The sequence below is a fragment of the Callithrix jacchus genome, chromosome 15 (genome assembly GCF_049354715.1).
Source record: "Callithrix jacchus isolate 240 chromosome 15, calJac240_pri, whole genome shotgun sequence".
Lineage (NCBI taxonomy): Eukaryota > Metazoa > Chordata > Mammalia > Primates > Cebidae > Callithrix > Callithrix jacchus.
Genome location: NC_133516.1, coordinates 60,009,313 through 60,030,689, shown reverse-complemented (window position 1 = coordinate 60,030,689; position 21,377 = coordinate 60,009,313). Strand labels below are relative to the sequence as shown.

Below are 21,377 nucleotides of genomic sequence, written 5' to 3'. Positions count from 1 at the left end.
CTTAAACCAACCGGATTCATAGTTCTCCTAGTTTTTCTATTAATTTGCACTTCATTCAGACACTCTTATTTATGGTTTCTTCATCTCTACAGAAGTTACAACTGACTTGCTTCTGGCAATGGTATGGGAGATGCCATCAGGCCAATCCTTTTATAGATAGCAATGGTAAACTCAAGTCAGAATATAAAAACCAACTATATGAAGATATACTAGAAGGCAACTCAAAACAGCCATATTTCTATTAATAGGTATTCATCAATACATAAAACAAATATAACCGTAGGAAGTAATCTGTGTTTAAGATAATGAATAAGATTTGTGAATGTGCTTTGCCTCCTGTAAATGTTGCAAATGTTACAAAAAGGAGAACATTATCATTACCTTATATCGTAAGACTAAATATTCAAAGTCTTCTGCCATCTGGCCAGGTGCAGTGGCTCATGCCTGTAATTCCAGCACTTTGGGAGGCCAAGGCAGGTGGATTACCTGAAGTCAGGAATTCAAAATCAGCCTGGCCAACATGATGAAACCCCGTCTCTACTAAAAATACAAAAATTAGCCAGGCATGATAATGTGCGTCTGTAGTCTCAGCTATTCAGGAGGCTGAGGCACAAGAATCACTTGAGTCCAGAAGGTGGAGAGTGCAGTGAGCTGGGATCATACCACTGTACTCCAGCCTGGGTGACAGAGTGAGACCCTGTCTCAAAAATAAATTAATAAATACCATCTGCCATCTGGTTTTACCTACATCTCTTACTTTCTCTCCAACTATGCCCAGTGAATTCACAGGTCCTGGTGAATAAGGGCCTTTGTTCTCCACTCCAATAAGCCAGTTCAGAACTTTACAAGTGAGTTATAGAATTTTAAAAATTGTAAATCAGCAATATTTTTAAAAAGGCTGTTGAACCTGATTTACTCAATTAGACCCAGATCAATCAAGCTATGACTCTACCCATATATAGATTAATTTCTTTATATATCTTTTTAAAATTTATTATTAATCTTCAAAGCCTTTACCTAGTATTTACCTAAATCTGCTCTTACTGGGCTGAATCTTCTCTTTCCCTTGTCCACCTTGAGTTCAGTCCCAAATGCAAGCAATAATGAAAATTACTAACATGTGGAATACCTAATCAACATCACTTTATGCACATCATTTCTAAATCTCATAATAATGTGCAGGTTAAGTGGACTTACATTCATTTTATTTTTATTTATTTATTTATTTATTTATTTATTTATTTTTGAGACAGAGTCTCACTCCATCACCAGGCACCAGGCTGGAGTGGAGTGGCGCGACCTCGGCTTACTGCAACCTCCGCCTCCCGGGTTCAAGCAATTCTCCTGCCTCAGCCTCCCCAGTAGCTGGGACTACAGGTGCACATCACTATACTCAGCTAATTTTTTGGTATTTTTAGTAGAGACGGGGTTTTACCGTGTTGGCCAGGATGGTCTCAATCTCTTCACCTCGTGATCCACCCACCTCGGCATCAGCCACCGCGCTCAGCCTACATTCATTTTATAGATGAGGCACAGAGACATTAACATCCAGATTCAGACAGTGACTCAGTTAGCAATGATACACAGGTCTGCTTGGCTCCCACATCCATTCTCTCTCCAGAACCTCTCAAAAAATGCCCAACCCTACTGCAAATAACAATGGGAGTACTCTTTTAGATATATCCTTCCTAATAGTGGATATATTAGATATATCCTTCTTAATATCCTTCTTAGTGCAGTCTAAGAAGCCCTATAGGTCCCCAAGTTCCCTTCAGGGAGTCCATTATGTCTTCTCTTTCCAATTATGTATGTGTCAGACTAGATTTTCTTCATATACTTCAATTGAAACAACACATCATGACAGATTGAATACAGAAGTATATAGGAGAATGCACCTTTATTCTAGTAAGACAGACATTAAAGAAATTTGCAAAAATATAAACCATGCAACTCTTTTCATTTTTTTTTTTTTTGGGAAAAGTATAGTCAGTTTTCTCATGTTAAATATTTCTAACATATGCTGGTTGTATTTCGTCATTTTAAAGTAAATTAAGTTCTAAGTTAAATTCTCAGTTTAAATTAATAATATGGTATATATGGTAGCTATAACTCACATAAACAAAAAAGATCTTTGTGGTACCCAATAATTTTTCAGGGTAAAAAGGAGTCCTTAAACCAACAGTTTGAGAACTCCTGCTTAGACAAGCAGAGGAACTTTTAGATAAATGAATCAACTTAAGCAAAACCTCCTATCAGTAAATTTAAACAATATTCATTGAGGAATAAAAAATATGTAACTGTGACATTTTGCCTTCTCTGACACTACAGAGCAAGAGTTGAATTCCATTTCAATATATTGTCCTTAATATGACTCTTTCTTTCATGGCTTAAAGTTTCTCATTAGGTGAGGACTTTATGCCTCCATTCCTATATGCCACTTGTCTGGGAACCACATGGTAAGAACCATTGCTCTATGCTTAGGCTGTCCCACATGGTATCGTGTAGCTGAAGATTAAATTACATTCAAAAGGTGTTCTGACTACCCTGGAAAGCTACAGGGTAGCTTTATAATTCTCTCCATTATTCACACATATGCTCAATGTGTACTCCTTGAAAACTGCAGCAACATACTTTATTGAAACTACCAGATGAAAGAAAGAAACAAAAATTGTTGACTTAAGTGACACTCAGGGGAATTGAGAGTATCAATATCAGTACTGTCTAGGACAATTAAGCAGACTCTTGCTCCACTGTGAAATTACCTCAACTACTGTGTTCAATTTTTGGTCACTCTGTCCTTTAAGCCTCTTTGCAGGGCTGAATCTTATCTTGTGATCACACATACATGGCACATCCATGGGGAATTAGTACGCTCTGCTGAAAGATGCTTCAGTATTCCCTTATTGATGACCTTAGAGATACTCAAACACCATTTGCAGTGCCATCAAGCCTACAGTTTTGCCTTTAGAGGCAAAGGACTGTAGCACAAAGGGTCTAGACATTTAGTCTTATATGTAATTTGAAGAAGAAAACAAGAGCTTTTTTTGGACTCAATAATCAGGTGACCAACTTTGAAAATAGAAAGTGAAAAGGTCAGTTGTTTGTCCAGATGTTTTCATTTGTGAAACTGGTCATAGAGTATCGGGGTAATTGATTAATTTTTATTTTATTTTACCTGTTTTATTAAAATGTTGTACTGGCAGGAAAAGTAACACATATAGATTAGCAGGAAAAAAAGCAGTTCTAGCTGTGATTTCCATTCATTGCATTACCTTAAATAAGTTATTTTATATCTCTGGATCTTATTTTTTTTAATTATAAAAATCAAAGGTTTAGCCCTCACAGTTACTTCTGGCTTAAGTATTATTGGTATTATTGGATACTGTGAAATACAGCCTTGTTTACTACTCAAATATTAGATTCCTCATTTCCTAATTATGAAGATGATTTTACTCTTATAACACCTGTTACAAAGAGAAGAAATTGTACAACAATATTAAACATCAGGCTCTTTTAGTTCACACTTCATTCTATTAAATGATGACTGTAATTCTATCAGTCTTTTTGGGCAAAAAGGAAGTGACTACAGAGACATAATGAAGTGGAAAGAGAATAATTATCAAGAGAATTAAATCCATTTTATATTGCTCTTTCCTTTCTTCAAAGATAATTGCCTTAGCATTCTCATTCTACTTTGTGTAGACTGGCTACAATGCCTGATGTGACAGTAAGCTGTAGCTTTCCAGGGTAGTCAGAACACCTTCTTTTGCATGTAATTTAATCTTCAGCTACATGATACCATGTGGGACAGCCTAAGCATAGAGCAATGGTTCTCACCATGTGGTTCCCAGACAAGTAGCATCAACATCACTTGGGAACTTACTAGAAATGCAAATTCTTGGTCCTATCCTGGACTTACCAAATCAAAGCCTCCACCTGGTATGTTCCCACTGGGAACATAGAATGGGACCCAGAATTCTGTGTTGTAATAAGACTTCTAAGTTATTCTAATGCAAACTGAAGTTTCAGACCCTCTAGCACAGCATTTGAAATCTAGCTCTGTTTTTTACTGTATAAGTTTAAATCAATTACTTTAATCTCCTTGGGACTTAATTTCCATATCTATAAACTAGACAGATGTAGAATGAAATGAGAATATCCTATTGGCTTTAACTCCAAAATATATCTCAAGTCTCTCCATTTCTCTTCTCTTAAGTCCTAACCAACAATGTCTCTCACCTGGATATTGGCAATGGCCTCCTAACTAGTTGTCACTCTTTGCTCTTGGTTTCCAATCATCCATTTACCACAAAACAACCTGAATGATCTTTTAAAAACATTAATCAAATTGAGTAATGCTCCTGCCTTGAAATGCTGTAATGGCTTCCCATTATACTCAGAGAATAAAACCCAAACTCTGTGCCTGGCTTACAAAGTAATGCAGTCTGTCGCCTTCCTATGTTTCAAACCTTTGACCCTTGCTCACTACAATTAAGTTAACATTGACTTCCCTTCTACATATCAAGCACAGCATATCAAGTAGTTTTCTGCCTCAGAGCCTTTGCACTTCCTCATCTGCCAGGAATGCACTTCCCCTTGAAAGCCTAGCTCATTTTCCTCCTTTAGGTTTTGGGTTAGAGGGTAATTCTCAGATAAATCTTTCCTGACTGCCTCATCTTAAAAAATCTTTCCCTTGCTCTCAGCTACTTTCTATTATGTCAATCTAATTACTTATTTATTTATTTGAGATGGAGTCTTGCTCTGGTGCTCAGGCTGGAGTGCAGAGGCACAATCTCAGCTTACTGCACAATCCACCCCTGGGGTTCAAGTGATTCTTCTGCCTCAGCCTTCCGAATAGCTGGGACCACCAGCATGCACCACCACCACATCCAGCTAATTTGTATATTTCAGCAGAGCCACCATATTGGCCAGGCTGGTTTTGAACTCCTGGCCTCAAGTGACTCACCTATCTTGGCCTTCCAAAATGCTCAGATTATAGGCGTGAGCCACTGCTCCTGGTCAGACAACCTAATTATGTTCTTTATCACTCTTACCAGAAAATAAAATTTTCTAGTTAATTTATTGGCTTAATAGTGTACTTCTGTTAACTTCCGGTAAAATATTAGGTCTTTGAGGGCAGACATTTTGTTTTGCAGCCCTAATGCATCACAATGCCTCCCACATGGCAGCAATAAAAAAAAAATTTGTGAAACGAGTAAATAATGTATTAAAGTCATTTTGGAAAATGTTTATCTTTAGTAACAAAGATCCACAGCATTTTACCACTGAAAATAAATCTATTTTTAGTAAGTTTTTATGCCAAAAAAGATTGAGAAAAGTAGATTCAATTAGACCATGATAGCCAAGTACAGGTTATAACAAAAATAAATTGGGAAGAATGGGGTAGGGTAAAAATGATCTGTCTGAATTTGTTTCAGTTCTTCATACATATTAAACATGAGTAGCACAGGCTAACTTAAAGACATGGCCACAGTAGGGACAAACCAACTGTCAATAGGGCTTCCATTATTCAGATACTGAGAACAATGATCATGCCCAGCAGGCCTTTGAAAGAAGGTAAAGTGGTTTTAAGGCAAGAAGAAAAAAAATTGCCATTTTGCCAGTCCTGAATAGGAGGTAGCACACTTGTGAATGGAATACAACAACTTGGAACCCAGAGAAGCATGTTACCCATGGTCTATAATACTTAAGGGTAGCACACCTTAATGTAAGAAATTGTCGGGGGAGGACTCAAGATGGCGCTGTGAGAACAACCCAGGATTGGAGCTCTCCTTGAATCTGCGGAGAGGTGAGTCAGAGCTGCATTTCCAGACTGATCGTTGTTGCCCACAGAATGGGGAAATTCCCAAGTATAAAGGAGATGCGGGACGCCAGGCAGTATCTCTGCCTGGCGAAGCCGGCAGCCGGGACGGTGGCGGCTGGCCCTACCCAGCGCTTCCCACAGGGCGTGCTTGTCTGGGTGCCCTGTTGAACCGGCAACCTGAGACTTGAGAGGGCTGGACTTGAGACTGAACGAGACTTGGACAGTGGGCCAGCCCAGGGGATTGCAGAGACAGAGCGTCTGGGGTAGCCCAGTGGGACGAACAAAACCACGATTTCAAACAATCCCCATGCAGATGGTCCGAGATGCTCTGTGGGGGAGGGGCGTCCACCATTACGGAGGCAACCCGCCCCAACTGAGATACACGCCCACTGCTGACGCAGCCAGCCGTTGCCGAGGCAACCCGTTTCTACTGAGATACACGCCCACTGCTGACGCAGCCTGCCGTTGCCGAGGCAACCTGCTACAACAGAGAGACTCCACCGCAGGGCATGGCGGAGACCACAGCAGAACAGCAGAGCCTGCAGCAACAGGGCGAACCGCAGAACAGCAGAGCCTGCAGCAACAGGGCGAACCACACAACAGCAGGGCGGAGCCTCGGCAGGCAAACAGTGGCTAGTCTGCCTCCTAGCTGGGCAGGACACGTCAACGGACATCCAAAAATAAAGCCCAAACCCCCCACCACAGAGCATTTGAGAATAAAAGGGTTTTTATAATGAGCTCTGTTGCAGCAGAATCAAACATAGCAGCCTAACAACCCTGAATGAACAACAGAGCTCACAGCTCAGCAATTGAGCTCCTATAAAGTACAGACTGTCTCCTCAAGCAGCTCCCTGACCCCTCTATATCCAAAAGACTGACATTTGGCAGGCATCATCCTGGGACAAAGATAGCAGAAAAAGAAACTGGTAGCATCCCTCGCTGTGCCACAGCTGCTAGAGGTGCACCCCAGACAAGCAGGGCCTGAAGTGGACCTCAGCAGTCGTACAGCGAAGGGGCTAGACTGATAGAAGGAAAACCAAGTAACAGAAACACTTCATCATCAACAATCTGGGTGTCCACTCAGAGACCCAATCGAAAAGTCAGCAACTACGCAGATGACAAGCGGATAAATCCACAAACATGGGAAGAAAGCAGCGCAAAAAGGAGGAAAACACCCGAAACCAGAACACCTCGCCTCCTAGAAAGGACCAAAACTCCTCACCAGCAAGGGAACAAAGCTGGACGGAGAATGACTGTGAGGAAATGACGGAATTAGACTTCAGAAGGTGGATAATGAGAAACTTTTGTGAGCTAAAAGAACATGTATTATTAAATCAATGCAAAGAAACTAAGAAACTTGAAAAAAGAAATGTGGAAACGATAACAAGAATGGATAAATTAGAGAGGAATATGAATGAATTAAAGGAGCTGAAAAACACAATACGAGAACGTCGCGAAGCATGCACAAGTTTGAATAGCCGAATTGACCAAGCAGAAGAAAGAATATCTGAAGTTGAAGACCAACTCAATGAAATAAAACGAGAAACCAAGATTAGAGAAAAAAGACTAAAAAGGAATGAACAAAGTCTCCAAGAAATGTGGGACTATGTGAAAAGACCTAACCTACGTTTGATAGGTGTACCAGAAGGGGACGAAGAGAATGAATCCAAGCTGGAAAATACTCTTCAGGACATCATCCAGGAAAATTTCCCCCACCGAGCAAGACAGGCCAACACTCAAATGCAGGAAATACAGAGAACACCACAAAGATATTCTGCAAAAAGAGCAACCCCAAGGCACATAATCGTCAGATTCAACAAGGTTGAAATAAAGGAGAAAATACTAAGGGCAGCCAGAGAGAAAGGTCAGGTCACCCACAAAGGGAAGCCCATCAGACTCACAGCAGATCTCTCGGCAGAAACCCTGCAAGCCAGAAGAGAGTGGGGGCCAATATTCAACATTCTTAAAGAAAAGAACTTTCAACCCAGAATTTCATATCCAGCCAAACTGAGCTTCAGAAGTGAAGGAAGAATAAAATCCTTTGCGAACAAGCAAGTACTCAGAGATTTTGTCACCACCAGGCCTGCTTTACAAGAGCTCCTAAAAGAGGCACTACACATAGAAAGGAACAACCAGTACCAGCCATTTCAAAATCACACTAAATGCCAAAGAACATCAACATAATGAAGAATCTACAACAACTAACAGGCAAAACAGCCACTTAGCATCAAAATGGCAGTATCAAATTCACACATAACAATATTAACCCTAAATGTAAATGGACTAAATGCACCAATCAAAAGACACAGACTGGCAAATTGGATAAAAATCCAAAACCCATCAGTGTGCTGTATCCAGGAAACCCATCTCACATGCAAGGATACACAAAGGCTCAAAATAAAGGGATGGAGGAAGATTTACCAAGCAAATGGAGAGCAAAAAAAAGCAGGAGTTGCAATTCTCATCTCTGATAAAATAGACTTTAAAGCAACAAAGATCAAAAGAGACAAAGAAGGCCATTACATAATGGTAAAAGGATCGATACAACAAGAAGAGCTAACGATCCTAAACATATATGGACCCAATGCAGGAGCACCCAGATACATAAGGCAAGTTCTTAATGACTTACAAAGAGACTTAGACTCCCAAACAATAATAGTGGGAGACTTTAACACTCCACTGTCAATATTAGACAGATCAACCAGACAGAAAATCAACAAGGATATCCAGGGCTTGAACTCAGACATGGAGCAAGCAAACCTGATAGACATTTACAGAACTCTCCACCCCAAATCCATAGAATACACATTCTTCTCAGCACCACATCACACCTACTCAAAAATTGACCACATAATTGGAAGTAAAGCACTGCTCAACAAATGCAAAACAACTGAAATCATAACAAACAGCCTCTCAGACCATAGTGCAATCAAGTTAGAACTCAGAATACAGAAACCAATCCAGAACCGCACAGCTTCATGGAAACTGAACAACTGGCTCTTGAATGTTGACTGGGTAAACAATGAAATGAAGACAGAAATAAAGAAGTTCTTCGAAACCAATGAGAACGAAGACACAACATGCCAGAACCTCTGGGACACATTTAAAGCAGTCTCTAGAGGAAAGTATATAGCAATAAGTGTCCATATGAGGAGAATGGAGAGATCCAAAATTGACACCCTATCGTCAAAATTGAAAGAGCTAGAGGAGCAAGATCAACAAAGCTCAAAACCCAGCAGAAGACAAGAAATAACTAAGATCAGAGCTGAACTGAAAGAGATTGAGACACGAAAAACCCTTCAAAAAATCAATAAATCCAAGAGCTGGTTTTTTGAAAAGATCAACAAAATAGACAGACCACTAGCCAGACTGATTAAAAATAAAAGAGAGAACAACCAAATAGATGCAATAAAAAATGATAAAGGGGAAATCACCACAGATTCCAAAGAAATTCAAACCATCATCAGAGAATATTACAAACAACTCTATGCACATCAACTAGTAAACCTGGAAGAAATGGACAAATTCCTGGACTCCTGCATCCTCCCAAGCCTAAACCAGGAGGAAGCTGAAACTATGAATAGACCAATAACAAGGTCAGAAGTCGAGGCAGCAATTGAGAGCCTACCACTCAAAAAAAGCCCAGGTCCAGATGGATTCACAGCCGAATTCTACCAGACACACAAAGAGGAGCTGGTACCCTTTCTTCTGAAACTATTCCAAACAATCCAAAAAGAGGGAAGCCTTCCCAAATCATTTTACAAGACCAACATCATTCTGATACCAAAACCCGGCAGAGACCCAACAAGAAAAGAAAACTTCAGGCCAATATCTATGATGAACATAGATGCAAAAATCTTCAATAAAATATTGGCAAGCCGATTGCAACAGCAAATCAAAAAACTTATTCATCATGATCAAGTAGGATTCATCCCGGGGATGCAAGGCTGATTCAACATACGCAAGTCTATCAACGTAATTCACCACATAAACAGAACCAAGGACAAAAACCACATGATTATCTCAATTGATGCAGAGAAGGCCTTTGACAAAATTCAACAGCCCTTTATGCTAAAAACCCTCAATAAACTTGGTATCGATGGAACGTATCTCAAAGTAATAAAAGCTATTTATGACAAACCAACAGCCAATATCATACTGAATGGGCAAAAACTGGAAGCATTCCCTTTGAAATCTGGCACTAGACAAGGATGTCCTCTTTCACCACTCCTATTTAATATAGTACTGGAAGTTCTAGCCACAGCAATCAGGCAAGAAAAAGAAATAAAGGGTATTCAAATAGGAAAGGTGGAAGCCAAATTGTCTCTATTTGCAGATGACATGATAGTATACCTAGAAGACCCCATCGCCTCAGCCCAAACACTCCTGAAACTGATAAGCAACTTCAGCAAAGTCTCTCCTGAGACTTATATCCTTATAAAATCAATGTGCAAAAATCACAAGCATTCATCTACACCAATAACAGACTTAAAGAAAGCCAAATCAAGAACGAACTGCCATTCACAATTGCTACAAAAAGAATAAAATACCTTGGAATACAACTCACAAGGAACATAAGGGACCTCTTTAAGGAGAACTACAAACCACTGCTCAACGAAATCAGAGAGGACACAAACAGATGGAGAAACATTCCATGTTCATGATTAGAAAGAATTAATATCGTGAAAATGGCTAGTAATTTACAGAATCAACGCTATCCCCATCAAGCTACCATTGACTTTCTTCACAGAACTGGAAAAAACCACCATGAACTTCATATGGAACCAAAAGAGAGCCCGCATAGCCAAGTCAATTCTAAGCAAAAGGAACACAGCGGGGGGCATCACACTACCGGATTTCAAACTATACTACAAGGCTACAGTAATCAAAACAGCATGGTACTGGTACCAAAACAGAGATATAGACCAATGGAACAAAACAGAGGCACTGGAGGCAACACAACATATCTACAACTATACAATCTTTGATAAACCTGACAAAAACAAGCAAGGGGGAAAGGATTCCCTGTTTAACAAATGGTGTTGGGAAAACTGGCTAGCCATGTGGAGAAAGCAGAAACTGGACCCCTTCCTGACATCTTACACTAAAATTAACTCCAGATGGATTAAAAACTTAAACATAAGACCTGGCACCATAAAAACCCTAGAAGGAAATCTAGGCAAAACTATCCAGGACATAGGAGTAGGCAAGGACTTCATGAACAAAACACCGAAAGCATTGGCAACAAAAGCCAAAATAGACAAATGGGACCTAATGAAACTCCAGAGCTTCTGCATGGCAAAAGAAACAGTCACTAGAGTTTCTCATCGGCAACCAACAGAATGGGAAAAAATTTTTGCAGTTTACCCATCTGACAAAGGGCTGATATCCAGAATTTACAAAGAACTCAAACGGATTTGCAGGAAAAAAACAAACAAGCCCATTCAAAAGTGGGCAAAGGATATGAACAGACACTTAACGAAAGAAGACATATATGAGGCCAACAATCATATGAAAAAATGTTCATCGTCACTGGTCATCAGAGAGATGCAAATCAAAACCACATTGAGATACCATCTCACGCCAGTTAGAATGGCGATCATTAAAAAATCTGGAGACAACAGATGCTGGAGAGGATGTGGAGAAAAAGGAACACTTTTACACTGTTGGTGGGAGTGTAAATTAGTTCAACCATTGTGGAAGACAGTGTGGCGATTCCTCAAGGCCTTAGAAATAGAAATTCCATTTGACCCAGCAATCCCATTACTGGGTATATATCCAAAGGACTATAAATCGTTCTACTATAAGGACACATGTACACGAATGTTCATTGCAGCACTGTTTACAATAGCAAAGACCTGGAATCAACCCAAATGCCCATTGATAATAGACTGGATTGGAAAAATGTGGCACATATACACCATGGAATATTATGCAGCAATCAGAAATGATGAGTTTGTGTCGTTTGTAGGGACATGGATGAATCTGGAGAAGGTCATCCTCAGCAAACTGACACAAGAACAGAAAATAAAACACTGCATATTCTCACTTATAGGCGGGTGATGAAAAATGAGAACACATGGACACAGGGAGGGGAGTACTAAACACTGGGGTCTATTGGGGGGAAAAGGGGAGGGCCAGTGGGAGGGGGAGGTGGGGAGGGATAGCCTGGGGAGAAATGCCAAATGTGGGTGAAGGGAGAAGGAAAGCAAAGCACACTGCCATGTGCGTAGCTACGCAACTGTCTTGCATGCTCTGCTCATGTACCCCAAAACCTAAAATCCAATAAAAAATTAAAAAAAAAAAATTGTCTTGTCAACAAAGACAGGATGTTCATGGATAAGCCACTGGGGTATTCTCTTGCCTTTTGTGATCTACACATTGATTTTAATGATAATAATTCATTTAAATTGGAGACCTAGGCAGCTGGATATTAGAAACACAGCACTGGGAAAACCCAGACCACAAAAAAGTGAGAGGATAGAAGATGACAGCCAGTGCTTATGTATAATTAAGCTCTCCTGTGACTGTGACAGTGAAAACAATTAGGCAATTTTTGTCACTGATATGCTAGATAAGGAAAAACAAAAGAATAAACATAAATGCAATAGCCAAGTGCTATGGAAGTCAACTGATCTGACACATTTCTAATACCAAGCGTGGGTTACCAGTGAGGTAAGGCTGAGTTATCTTCAGAAAGCAGGCATATTTTATTTTATTCTGCTCTTTTTCACATGCATGGCTGCAGATAACTCCATTTAAAAGGAAACATTGTTAGAACCTGATTTTCATCTCCAGGGCAGCATTCTTGAAAAAAACATTTCCCTGCACAGGGCTGGGAGCCAGTGACAAAGTTGATTTTCCGTAACAGTAACCCTGGTGTACTCTATTTCCAGTGCAGGAAACCTCTAACCCACAGGAAAGCAGTATGCCGACCCCTGGTTACAGAAAATTTCATACCAGTTTAACATACTGAGAGCAGGAATTTTACTTAACAGAAAATCATGAAAGTTGAAATGACTTTATTCAATTACTTAGGCTACTCAAATACATTTAGGAGCAGCCACCACTGAACTGAAGTCTATTCAACTAAGAAAAAGGAGAAAATGGCCAATTACCTGAATATTTAGAGATTGTCCCTATCTGATATAGAAAAAATTGTTATTGCATTGGGAGAAAAATGAGCCCTAAACAGTAAAAACACACAGCCATTGCATCTCACTGAAAAAATCTGTAACTTACAGTCTCACACTTTTGCAGTCAGTTAACCGTTGGTGTCTTTTGTTTCACAACCCATCAAATAAGAAAGCAACTATCACAGTTTAAGAGAAGGCAAAGATTAAATATTAAGTCTGCCATCTGGCATGAGTAGAGTCAGTCCTTTAATATTCTTGAAGACAGAGGAATGATGAAAGAGAAGTGCAGATATATTCAAACAGCTATTGCCCAGTTCATCGAGTGAAGTAGCAATACTTTCTGGAACTCTGTGTGTTTTCCTGCCCCAGGAGCTGCATCAGGGGAATGTGAGTCCAAAATACTGAGTTACTTATGGTAGGTCATTGAATGTTGGCTGATAGTGGAAATCTCCACCCAGTTTCCAATCAACCGTTTAAAAAATGTTATGTGATTATTGATCAGAATTCTTTGTCCATAGCTTTTTCTTTTTTCTTTCCTTCCTTTCTTTTTTCTTTATCTTTTTCTTTCCCTCCATTCCTTCCTTCCATTTCTTTCCCTTTTTTTTTTTGGAAGGAAGAGTTTTATTAGCCTGTCTGGTGACCATTCTGACGGGTAGGAAGTGTAGCCTCCTTTGGCCAGAAGCTGTAAACAGGCACTTTGAAGGAGGGCCAAAGGGAACAGGAATTTGTAGAGTGGAGTGCCTGAATATACATATTTAATAAGCTACAGGAGGAGTCATGGATATTTATGAAAGGAGAGCCATGTGCATGTGCAACTGAGTTTCATGAGTTCTGTGTATGAAATATACATATATGTATATGAATATGTATATACATATGAATAGATGTATATTTCATACACAGAAGCCATGAATTTATATACATATTTACATGTATATAAATATGAATATACATATTTAATAAGCTACAGGAGGAGCCATGGATATTTATGAAAGGAGAACCATGTGCATGTGCAACCCTTCATAGGTTCTGTGTATGAAAAATGGCAGTATTAGCATCTGAGGGTGGAGCTTTTGGCCCCATGATACCAAAAGGTAGACCAGTGGACATGAAACCCCTCACTGCACATCCTTCCCAGAATGACCAGAACCATTCTGTGGTTGGTGGTCTCTTATTAAGCAAAAAACAAGGGGCAGCATCAGGTAGGTGGCTGGTATCAGTGATGGAGTCTTTTTAAAGGGCTAGTTTGTGTTTAGCCCTTAGGGAAGAAAGGCTTATTGTGGATAGCGAGGGAGTGGGTATAACTAGATGTGTCTGACATCACCATCCAGTCATGGCCAAGAACTCAGCTTTCAATGTTACTCTGGGCCCCCTTAGCCAAGAGGGGTTCCCTTCTGTCTACTGGGGAGCTTAGAACTTTGGTTATATCTTAAAACCAAAATGCTTTGGAAGAAGAATTAGTGAAATAAATAGACTTTTGTGAGATCAATTATTCCAAGAAATAAGAACATTTAAAGCTTTTGCTACAACTTGCCCTACAGCACTACTCTCATCATTTTAATATGCGTTGTTGTTTGCTTAAATCATTCTTAAATAATTATCAATCTATAGTATTTGTTTTCTGCATCCCAGACAGATGGGATTCTGGCATACTCAGATTTGGCAGAACTCAGTTTGCTTTCAAAATGCCTATCCAATGAAATCCTTTTCTAGATTTCAAATCAATATCCTAACAGGGTTTCCAAGATGGGCTCAATAATGACCATGTGCTAATGGTTTTACATTTATATTATTTGGATCAATGCTGATGATTTGATTGGAATAGGAGCAGCTGCACATAAAAAGTCTTTGGGGTGAGAGAGATTTGTCACGTTCCACTCTGATAAGAACTAAATTTGGACAGTGTGCATTTTGAAATGTTCATGGTACCACATTAAATTGCTACCAAATAGGAGCAATTACAAAAGATGAACACAGCCTCAAATCAAAATTCTAATGAAGAAAAGCACAGAGCTTTAAAAAAAGAAAAATCAGGAGCAGGAAAAATAAAATGTTTCCTGTGTCAGGTTTACAGCTTGATGTGAAGAGGAAAAAACAGACTTCTTTGCAAGTGTGTTCACACTAATACTCATCCTCCAAACACATCAGCCTAATGTCTTCCTCTCTGCTCTGTCAACATCCTTGCCCCCCACCCTCACTCTCCATACCCAGAATCAACTAAGGCTAATTATGGAGGAAACTATGAGTTTCACACAGTCCTATTCTACACAATCTCTCCCAAAATGTCTGAATGCCTCTCGGCTTATGATTTCAACATCAGGGAGCTCTGTAGTACTATAAATGATAAACTGAAAACATACACTTACCATAAAAAGTTAACTGTCCCCTTGCTACATTTTTCCCTCTGGAATTTTCAGCCACACATTCATATAAACCAGCATCCTCCTGCTGAAAATTAGGGATCTCAAGAATTCCATTTGACTTATGTCTTCGGGCTTTCCTTGCTATCGGCTTTCCATCAGCTCTTCGCCAGATAATAGTTGGTACTGGACTGATAGTAAGAATGAAAAGGAGTGAATCAAACTAGAGAAAACTGAACCTTTTATTTGAAGCTATTCTCCTAACAACCCCTTCCTTCTTGGTTCTGCACATACAAGCTTGAAGTGTTTTGCAAAGTTCATTCATTCATCTGTCACCATTACAATTTTAACCATATCCACATCTCTAATATTATTTATTTAGTGTTCTTCTTAAAATCAAATAACTTTTCTTAACTTTAAATAAGGTGATCTAGCAGGGCACATTGGCTCACACCTGTAATCCTGGCACTTAGGGAAGCTGAGGTGGGTGGATCACTTGAGGTCAGGAGTTTGAACAACATGGTGAAACTCGCCTCTACTAAAAATACACACACACACACACACAATTAGCTGGGCATGGTGGCAAGCACCTGTAATCCCTGCTACTTGGGAGGCTGAGGCAGGAGAATAGCTTGAGCCTGGGAAGCAAGGTTGCAGTGAGCCAAGATTACATCACTGCACTCCAGCCTGGGTGACAGAGCAAGACTCCATCTCCAAAAAAACAAAAAAGGTGATCTATCTCCTATATAATATCATCACTGAAATAAAAACAGATTTGTATATGTTATATGTGTTTCCCCATACATGTTTTTTTCTAAATCAAAAATATGAAAATAAAAATGTTCATGTGTATTTGTGGCAAATTAAAGATTACTGTCAATTCTTTCACGTTCCTCCCATTGAGATGAGGTCTATGTCCCCTACCCTTGAACCCGGTAGCTATTTTTAACCACTTTGACTAATAAATAGGACAGAAGTGAAGTTATATGATGAAAGCTCAGGTGTTAAGAAACTGACAGCTTCTACTTTCTGTCTCATGGCAGCCCTGGGCTGTCCTATGAGAAAAGTGAATACCTTGAGACTGCTAGGAAGGAGAGGCCATATATAAGGCTTCCAGATGACAGTCCCAGTCATCCAACACCAGCCTTTCAACATCCCCAACAAAATACCAGAAATGTGTGTGAGACTTTTGTGAGTTTCTAGACCAGTTCATCTGCCCGCTGAATACTACTGAAAGACCTGAAGGATGCCACTAAAAGCAGCAGAATCAACCAGCCAAGCCCTGTCTGAATTTTTGATCCACAAATTGTAAGACAGAATAAAGTTCTGATGTTCCTTTTAAGTTGGTTTATGCAGTAACAGATAACAGAAACAATAAAATTTCATAAATCTATGCACCAACAATGCAAGTACCCTACTTTGAGAAATATTCAAATAATGAATTCAGTAGAAATAACGAACTCATAAAATTTGAGAGACACAACCTAATTGCTGACATAGAGGAAGGGTTCACTCAAGGTATATTGTTTTGAACAACATAGTTTTTCTCCTTGTCATTTATATATTGAGAACCTTACCGACTTAGAGCAATCTATTTGGAAGATGGGTTGGGGAAACTTCACTTAAAATAGTAAGAAAAAGAAAGACGCCATCTGTGAGGTCTTTATGTACTCTCAAGGCATCTATCATCCTACTGCCATAACTGGTAGAACATATTTTAAATTGCAGAGAGGGCATTGTTGAGTCTGCAAATCAATGGTTTAGTGAGCTTTTAAGATTGTGGCTTCCTGGCAGGGGATACAATTATTTACTTATTTATTTTTCACAAAAACACACACAGAGAAGTAATTAGACTAAAGACTTGCTAATCTTCTCTGGGAAACCTGAGATGGTATTTAAAACATTAAAGCCATCAACTCTTTTAAAAGAATTTAAGTTCGTTAGACACTAACTCAAAATGCAGAAAGCCTCTATGAAAAGTACATAATCGGTGTCTTTATACTAATGAGATACATACTTAATACATGGCTTTAAAAGTAACTGTTCTGAGACGTAGTTTTTCTGCTCTTAAGTGGGCAACAATGATGCGTTTCAGCAGCTGGATGTACATACTCAAACATGACTGTGTAGAAGCCAATTTGGGTTTTTTTGTTTTTATTCGAGCACCATTTAAACAGTGTGAATAGAGTTTAATTCATAGCCTTCTTTGAAATGTGAACAATGTGAATTCTGCTCCTTCTTCACAGACTATTTTTCAAGGTGTCACCTTACAAAATTCATAAAATGCATGTATAGACTACCCAGTTACCTGCTCTCATCTTTAATTTCATATAAATAAATGCTTATACATACATAAATACTTTAAAAATGGAAAGTGTAATCATACTGTCAGCAATCTGCTTTTGTTCTCTTGGCAATAAGTCATGGGCATTTACTATGTCTTAAATGTTGTTTTACAACTTGACTTTTAATGGCTGTAGAGTGTTCAATCTATAGGTGTGTCATAATTTATTTAATATGGTAAGTTTTCAGGACATAAAAAATACCACTGTATTGTACTGTACCAAAGTAAAGATACTACTGTAGATTATGTGTCATGATGTGAAAACACACGGAAACCAAAACAGCATTTCTATTACAACTGACAATATAACGAAAAAAGGAACCTGTTTTATGATTGCTGTAAAACACAAAAATCATAAGAAAATAGATTACATGCTAATATAAGAATTTGTAGAATTAGTGTTGCCTGGCTCAGTGGCTTGGGCCTATAATCCCAGCACTTTGACAGGTGAAGGTAGGAGGATTAGTTGAGGGCAGGAGTCTGAATCTAGCCTGGGCAACATACCAGATCCTCTACCAAAAAAAAAAAAGTTAGTGTTGTTGCCTTATTCAACATTTGGGCACAGAGAATAGAGAGTTAGTAATGGGTTGGTCAGATAGATGGGCTGGTCATAAAGATTGACATGGATCATTAAAATCCACAGAAGATGTCAAAATTCTCACTTAACAGTTTATACTGTTTATTCCAAATCTTTATTGCTGGTTACTGGCAAATAGCAATCCCAACTGATGTGCATTTCATGTTCTTTATGCCCTCTGACATATTCTCTAAGGAAAAGTTAACTAGTTTCTAAGTAGGTTGTTCTCAAGATAATCTAGACTGAATAAGAAAGTTGTAAATAATTTTCGGACAACTTTGTAAAACAGACTCTATCTCTAGCCAGAGCAGAAGGAAATCCAAACTAGAGAGAAGAGACTGACAGTTTAAAAAGAAATTCAAGAAAAGTCTAATGCATCCTTTACAAACTGGGGCCAAAATGAAAGTCCATATTTTTCCAAATAGTCAGCTTAACTGTACCCTAAATGGAGGCCACTGTTTTCTTGTCATTCTGGGTTAGACAGCATGTACATTACAGGTCATAATAATAGAACAAAATGCTTTTTCAGAATTGCCCATTCTCCTCTCCTTTGTGACCATGTCAGTTGTGGCAGCCTTATCCTTCTTGCACCATTACATGTCCTCTCTCCATGGAGAGGGGGCAAAATCCAAGATGCATATACAGAATTACAAAGAGAAAGGCTTCACTTGCTTTTCAGTCACCTCAGAAATCACCACGGTGAACAATGCAAACGAAATAAAACAAAACTCTATACCTGCTCAAGCCGAAAGGAGGAGGAGAAAGAACACAAACCAGAACTTACTTTCCTAAAGCAAAGCATTCCAGCTTCACCGTTGCTCCTTTTGCAGTCGGAACTGTTTCTGGGAACTGCACTTCTATTTTGGGCTCATATTCACCCATCACCCCTGTGAATAAATAAAGGAGCTAAGTCTTGGAGATCCTTTAAAAGTGTACAAAATGTAAAACTCATTTTTCTGTTAATGTAGAATGCTCATGCACATCATTACGTGCACAATTAATTCCTTCATTTAAAGCAGGTCCTATTTCTAGCAGTCATGAATTGTGGCTCTTCTCCCAGTTACAGCTACAGAAACATTTGTATTATAGCACCATACCATCTGCCTGGATTAAATTTTCCATGCATACAACTTTGCCTCCCAAAAGTATTGTTTTAAGGCAGTCTCAAGGAACAAAAGGAGAAAGGGATAAAGTACCAGTCATCAGGAAAATTAAATAAATTATCTCTTTTGAAGCATACTGCAGAAAAATTTGAATTTGTAATATTACTAATAAAAGTACTTAAAATACTTGCATGCATAATTATGTCTATATAATAAAATAATTTTTCTGAGTAATCATTCTGTGGCTACAACTTTTACTTTCATTTCCAAGGCCAATGTAAATGAATCATAAATTAGTATATGCAAGGTAACATCCAATGCTTGTATTTTTATTACATTTTGGACCATTGAAAAAAAGAATAACAGGACACAAATATGGAAAAAATTTAAGTTAAACCTACCTTGCCAATGGCAGACTCATTTGGAGGGTCATATTTTCCCATATCCTGGAAAATGACTGTATACTTACGGCCAAGGTAACACAGTTTAACAAACTAAGTCCTGCTTTGTAATTAAATACTTATCAATTATTTCTTTCTTCCTTTTTTTTTTTTTTTTTTTGAGATGAAGTCTCACTCTATCACCCAGGCTAGAGTACAGTGGCATGATCTCAACTCACTGCCACCTCCTGGGTTCAAGTGATTCTCCTGTCTCAGGCTCCCTAAGTAGCTGGGACTACAGTTGTGCACCACCATTCCTGGCTAATGCTTTCTGCATTTTTAGTGGAGATGAGGTTTCACCATGTTGGCCAGGCTGATCTTGAACTCCTGACCTCAAGTGATCCACCTGCGTTGGCTTTCAAAAGTGCTGACATTACAGGTATGAGCCACCGTGTCTAAAGTTATCAATTATTTCTTATCAATACATGCTTGACTTTATCTGCCACCATTCTAATTGTTCTAATACATTTATTCTTATTCCATTTCTGGTCATTTTTAATGATCTTTGATTTAACTTTGCCCATAAAGAGTTTGGAATTACCTAGTTTACTAAAAAAAATAGGGCTCTCGCCTGTAATCCCAGCATTTTGGGAGGCCGAGGCGGTCGGATCACGAGGTCAAGCGAGAACATCCTGGCCAACATGGTGAAACCTCGTCTCTACTAAAAATGCAAAAAAATTAGCTGGGCGTGGTGGCGCGCGCCTGCAGTCCCAGCTACTCGGGAAGCTGAAGCAGGAGAATTGCTTGAACCCCGGAGGTGGAGGTTGCAGTGAGCCGAGGTCACGCCACTGCATTCCAGCCTGGCGCCTGGTGACGGAGTGAGACTCTGCCTCAAAAAAAAAAAAAAAAAATAGGGCTCTCCATTTTCATCTCTCCTTTATGCTTCCCTTAGTCAAGAGGAAAAAGAGACTGAACCTTAGAAGAAAAGGTTAAGACAGAAAAATGGATGGGGTCAGGTGCAATAACAAATGATTTCATTCACTTTGCAGAGATAATCCCAGAGATATTTTTTTTTTTCTGAAACACAGTCTTGCTCTGTCTCCCAGGCTGGAGTGCAGTGGTATAATCTTGGCTCACTGCAATCCTCCCTCCCAGGTTCAAGCAATTCTCATGTCTTAGCCTCTTGAGTAGCTGGGACTACAGGCACATGCCAACATGCATGGCTAATTTTTGTATTTTTAGTAGAGACAAGGTTTCACCATGTTTTCTTTAGTAGAGACAAGGTTTCACCATGTTGGCTAGGCTGGTGTTAAATTCTTGACCTCAGGTGATCCACCCGCCTTGGCTTCCCAGAGTGCAAAGATTACAGGCGTGGGCCACCACACCCCGCTGAGGTGACACTTTTCATCAGCCATTTGAGTTTGAGAAGCAGTATGAGAATATCCTCAAACTGAAAACCAGAATCAACTCTGTGTCTGATGACTTACAATCTAGCTAAGTTTGCTATGAGGTACGCTGTCAAAGCACAAACTTGAACATAATTGTTCTTGTTGTTGTTTTCATTTTTCTTTTCTGGAATGACAACAACTGTTCGATTTGGAAGGGATCTTTGATATAATTTGGTTTGGCAATCTTAGTCTTGGTATTATTTTC

The 21,377-nt window shown here is 39.2% G+C and overlaps 1 protein-coding gene across 17 annotated transcripts in view; it reads right to left on the bottom strand.

Annotated features, from left to right (window-relative positions):
* Positions 1–21,377, bottom strand: part of CNTN4 (contactin 4) — a 994,033-nt gene that overhangs the window by 172,994 nt on the left and 799,662 nt on the right. For all 17 annotated transcript variants that reach the window (XM_078351515.1, XM_078351513.1, XM_078351514.1 and 14 more), the window contains 2 exons: positions 19,026–19,128; positions 15,327–15,511 (listed from right to left, as the gene is read on the bottom strand). In XM_078351515.1, coding sequence (XP_078207641.1) covers positions 15,327–15,511; positions 19,026–19,128 — 288 coding nt within the window. The remainder of the gene's footprint in view (positions 1–15,326; positions 15,512–19,025; positions 19,129–21,377) is intronic.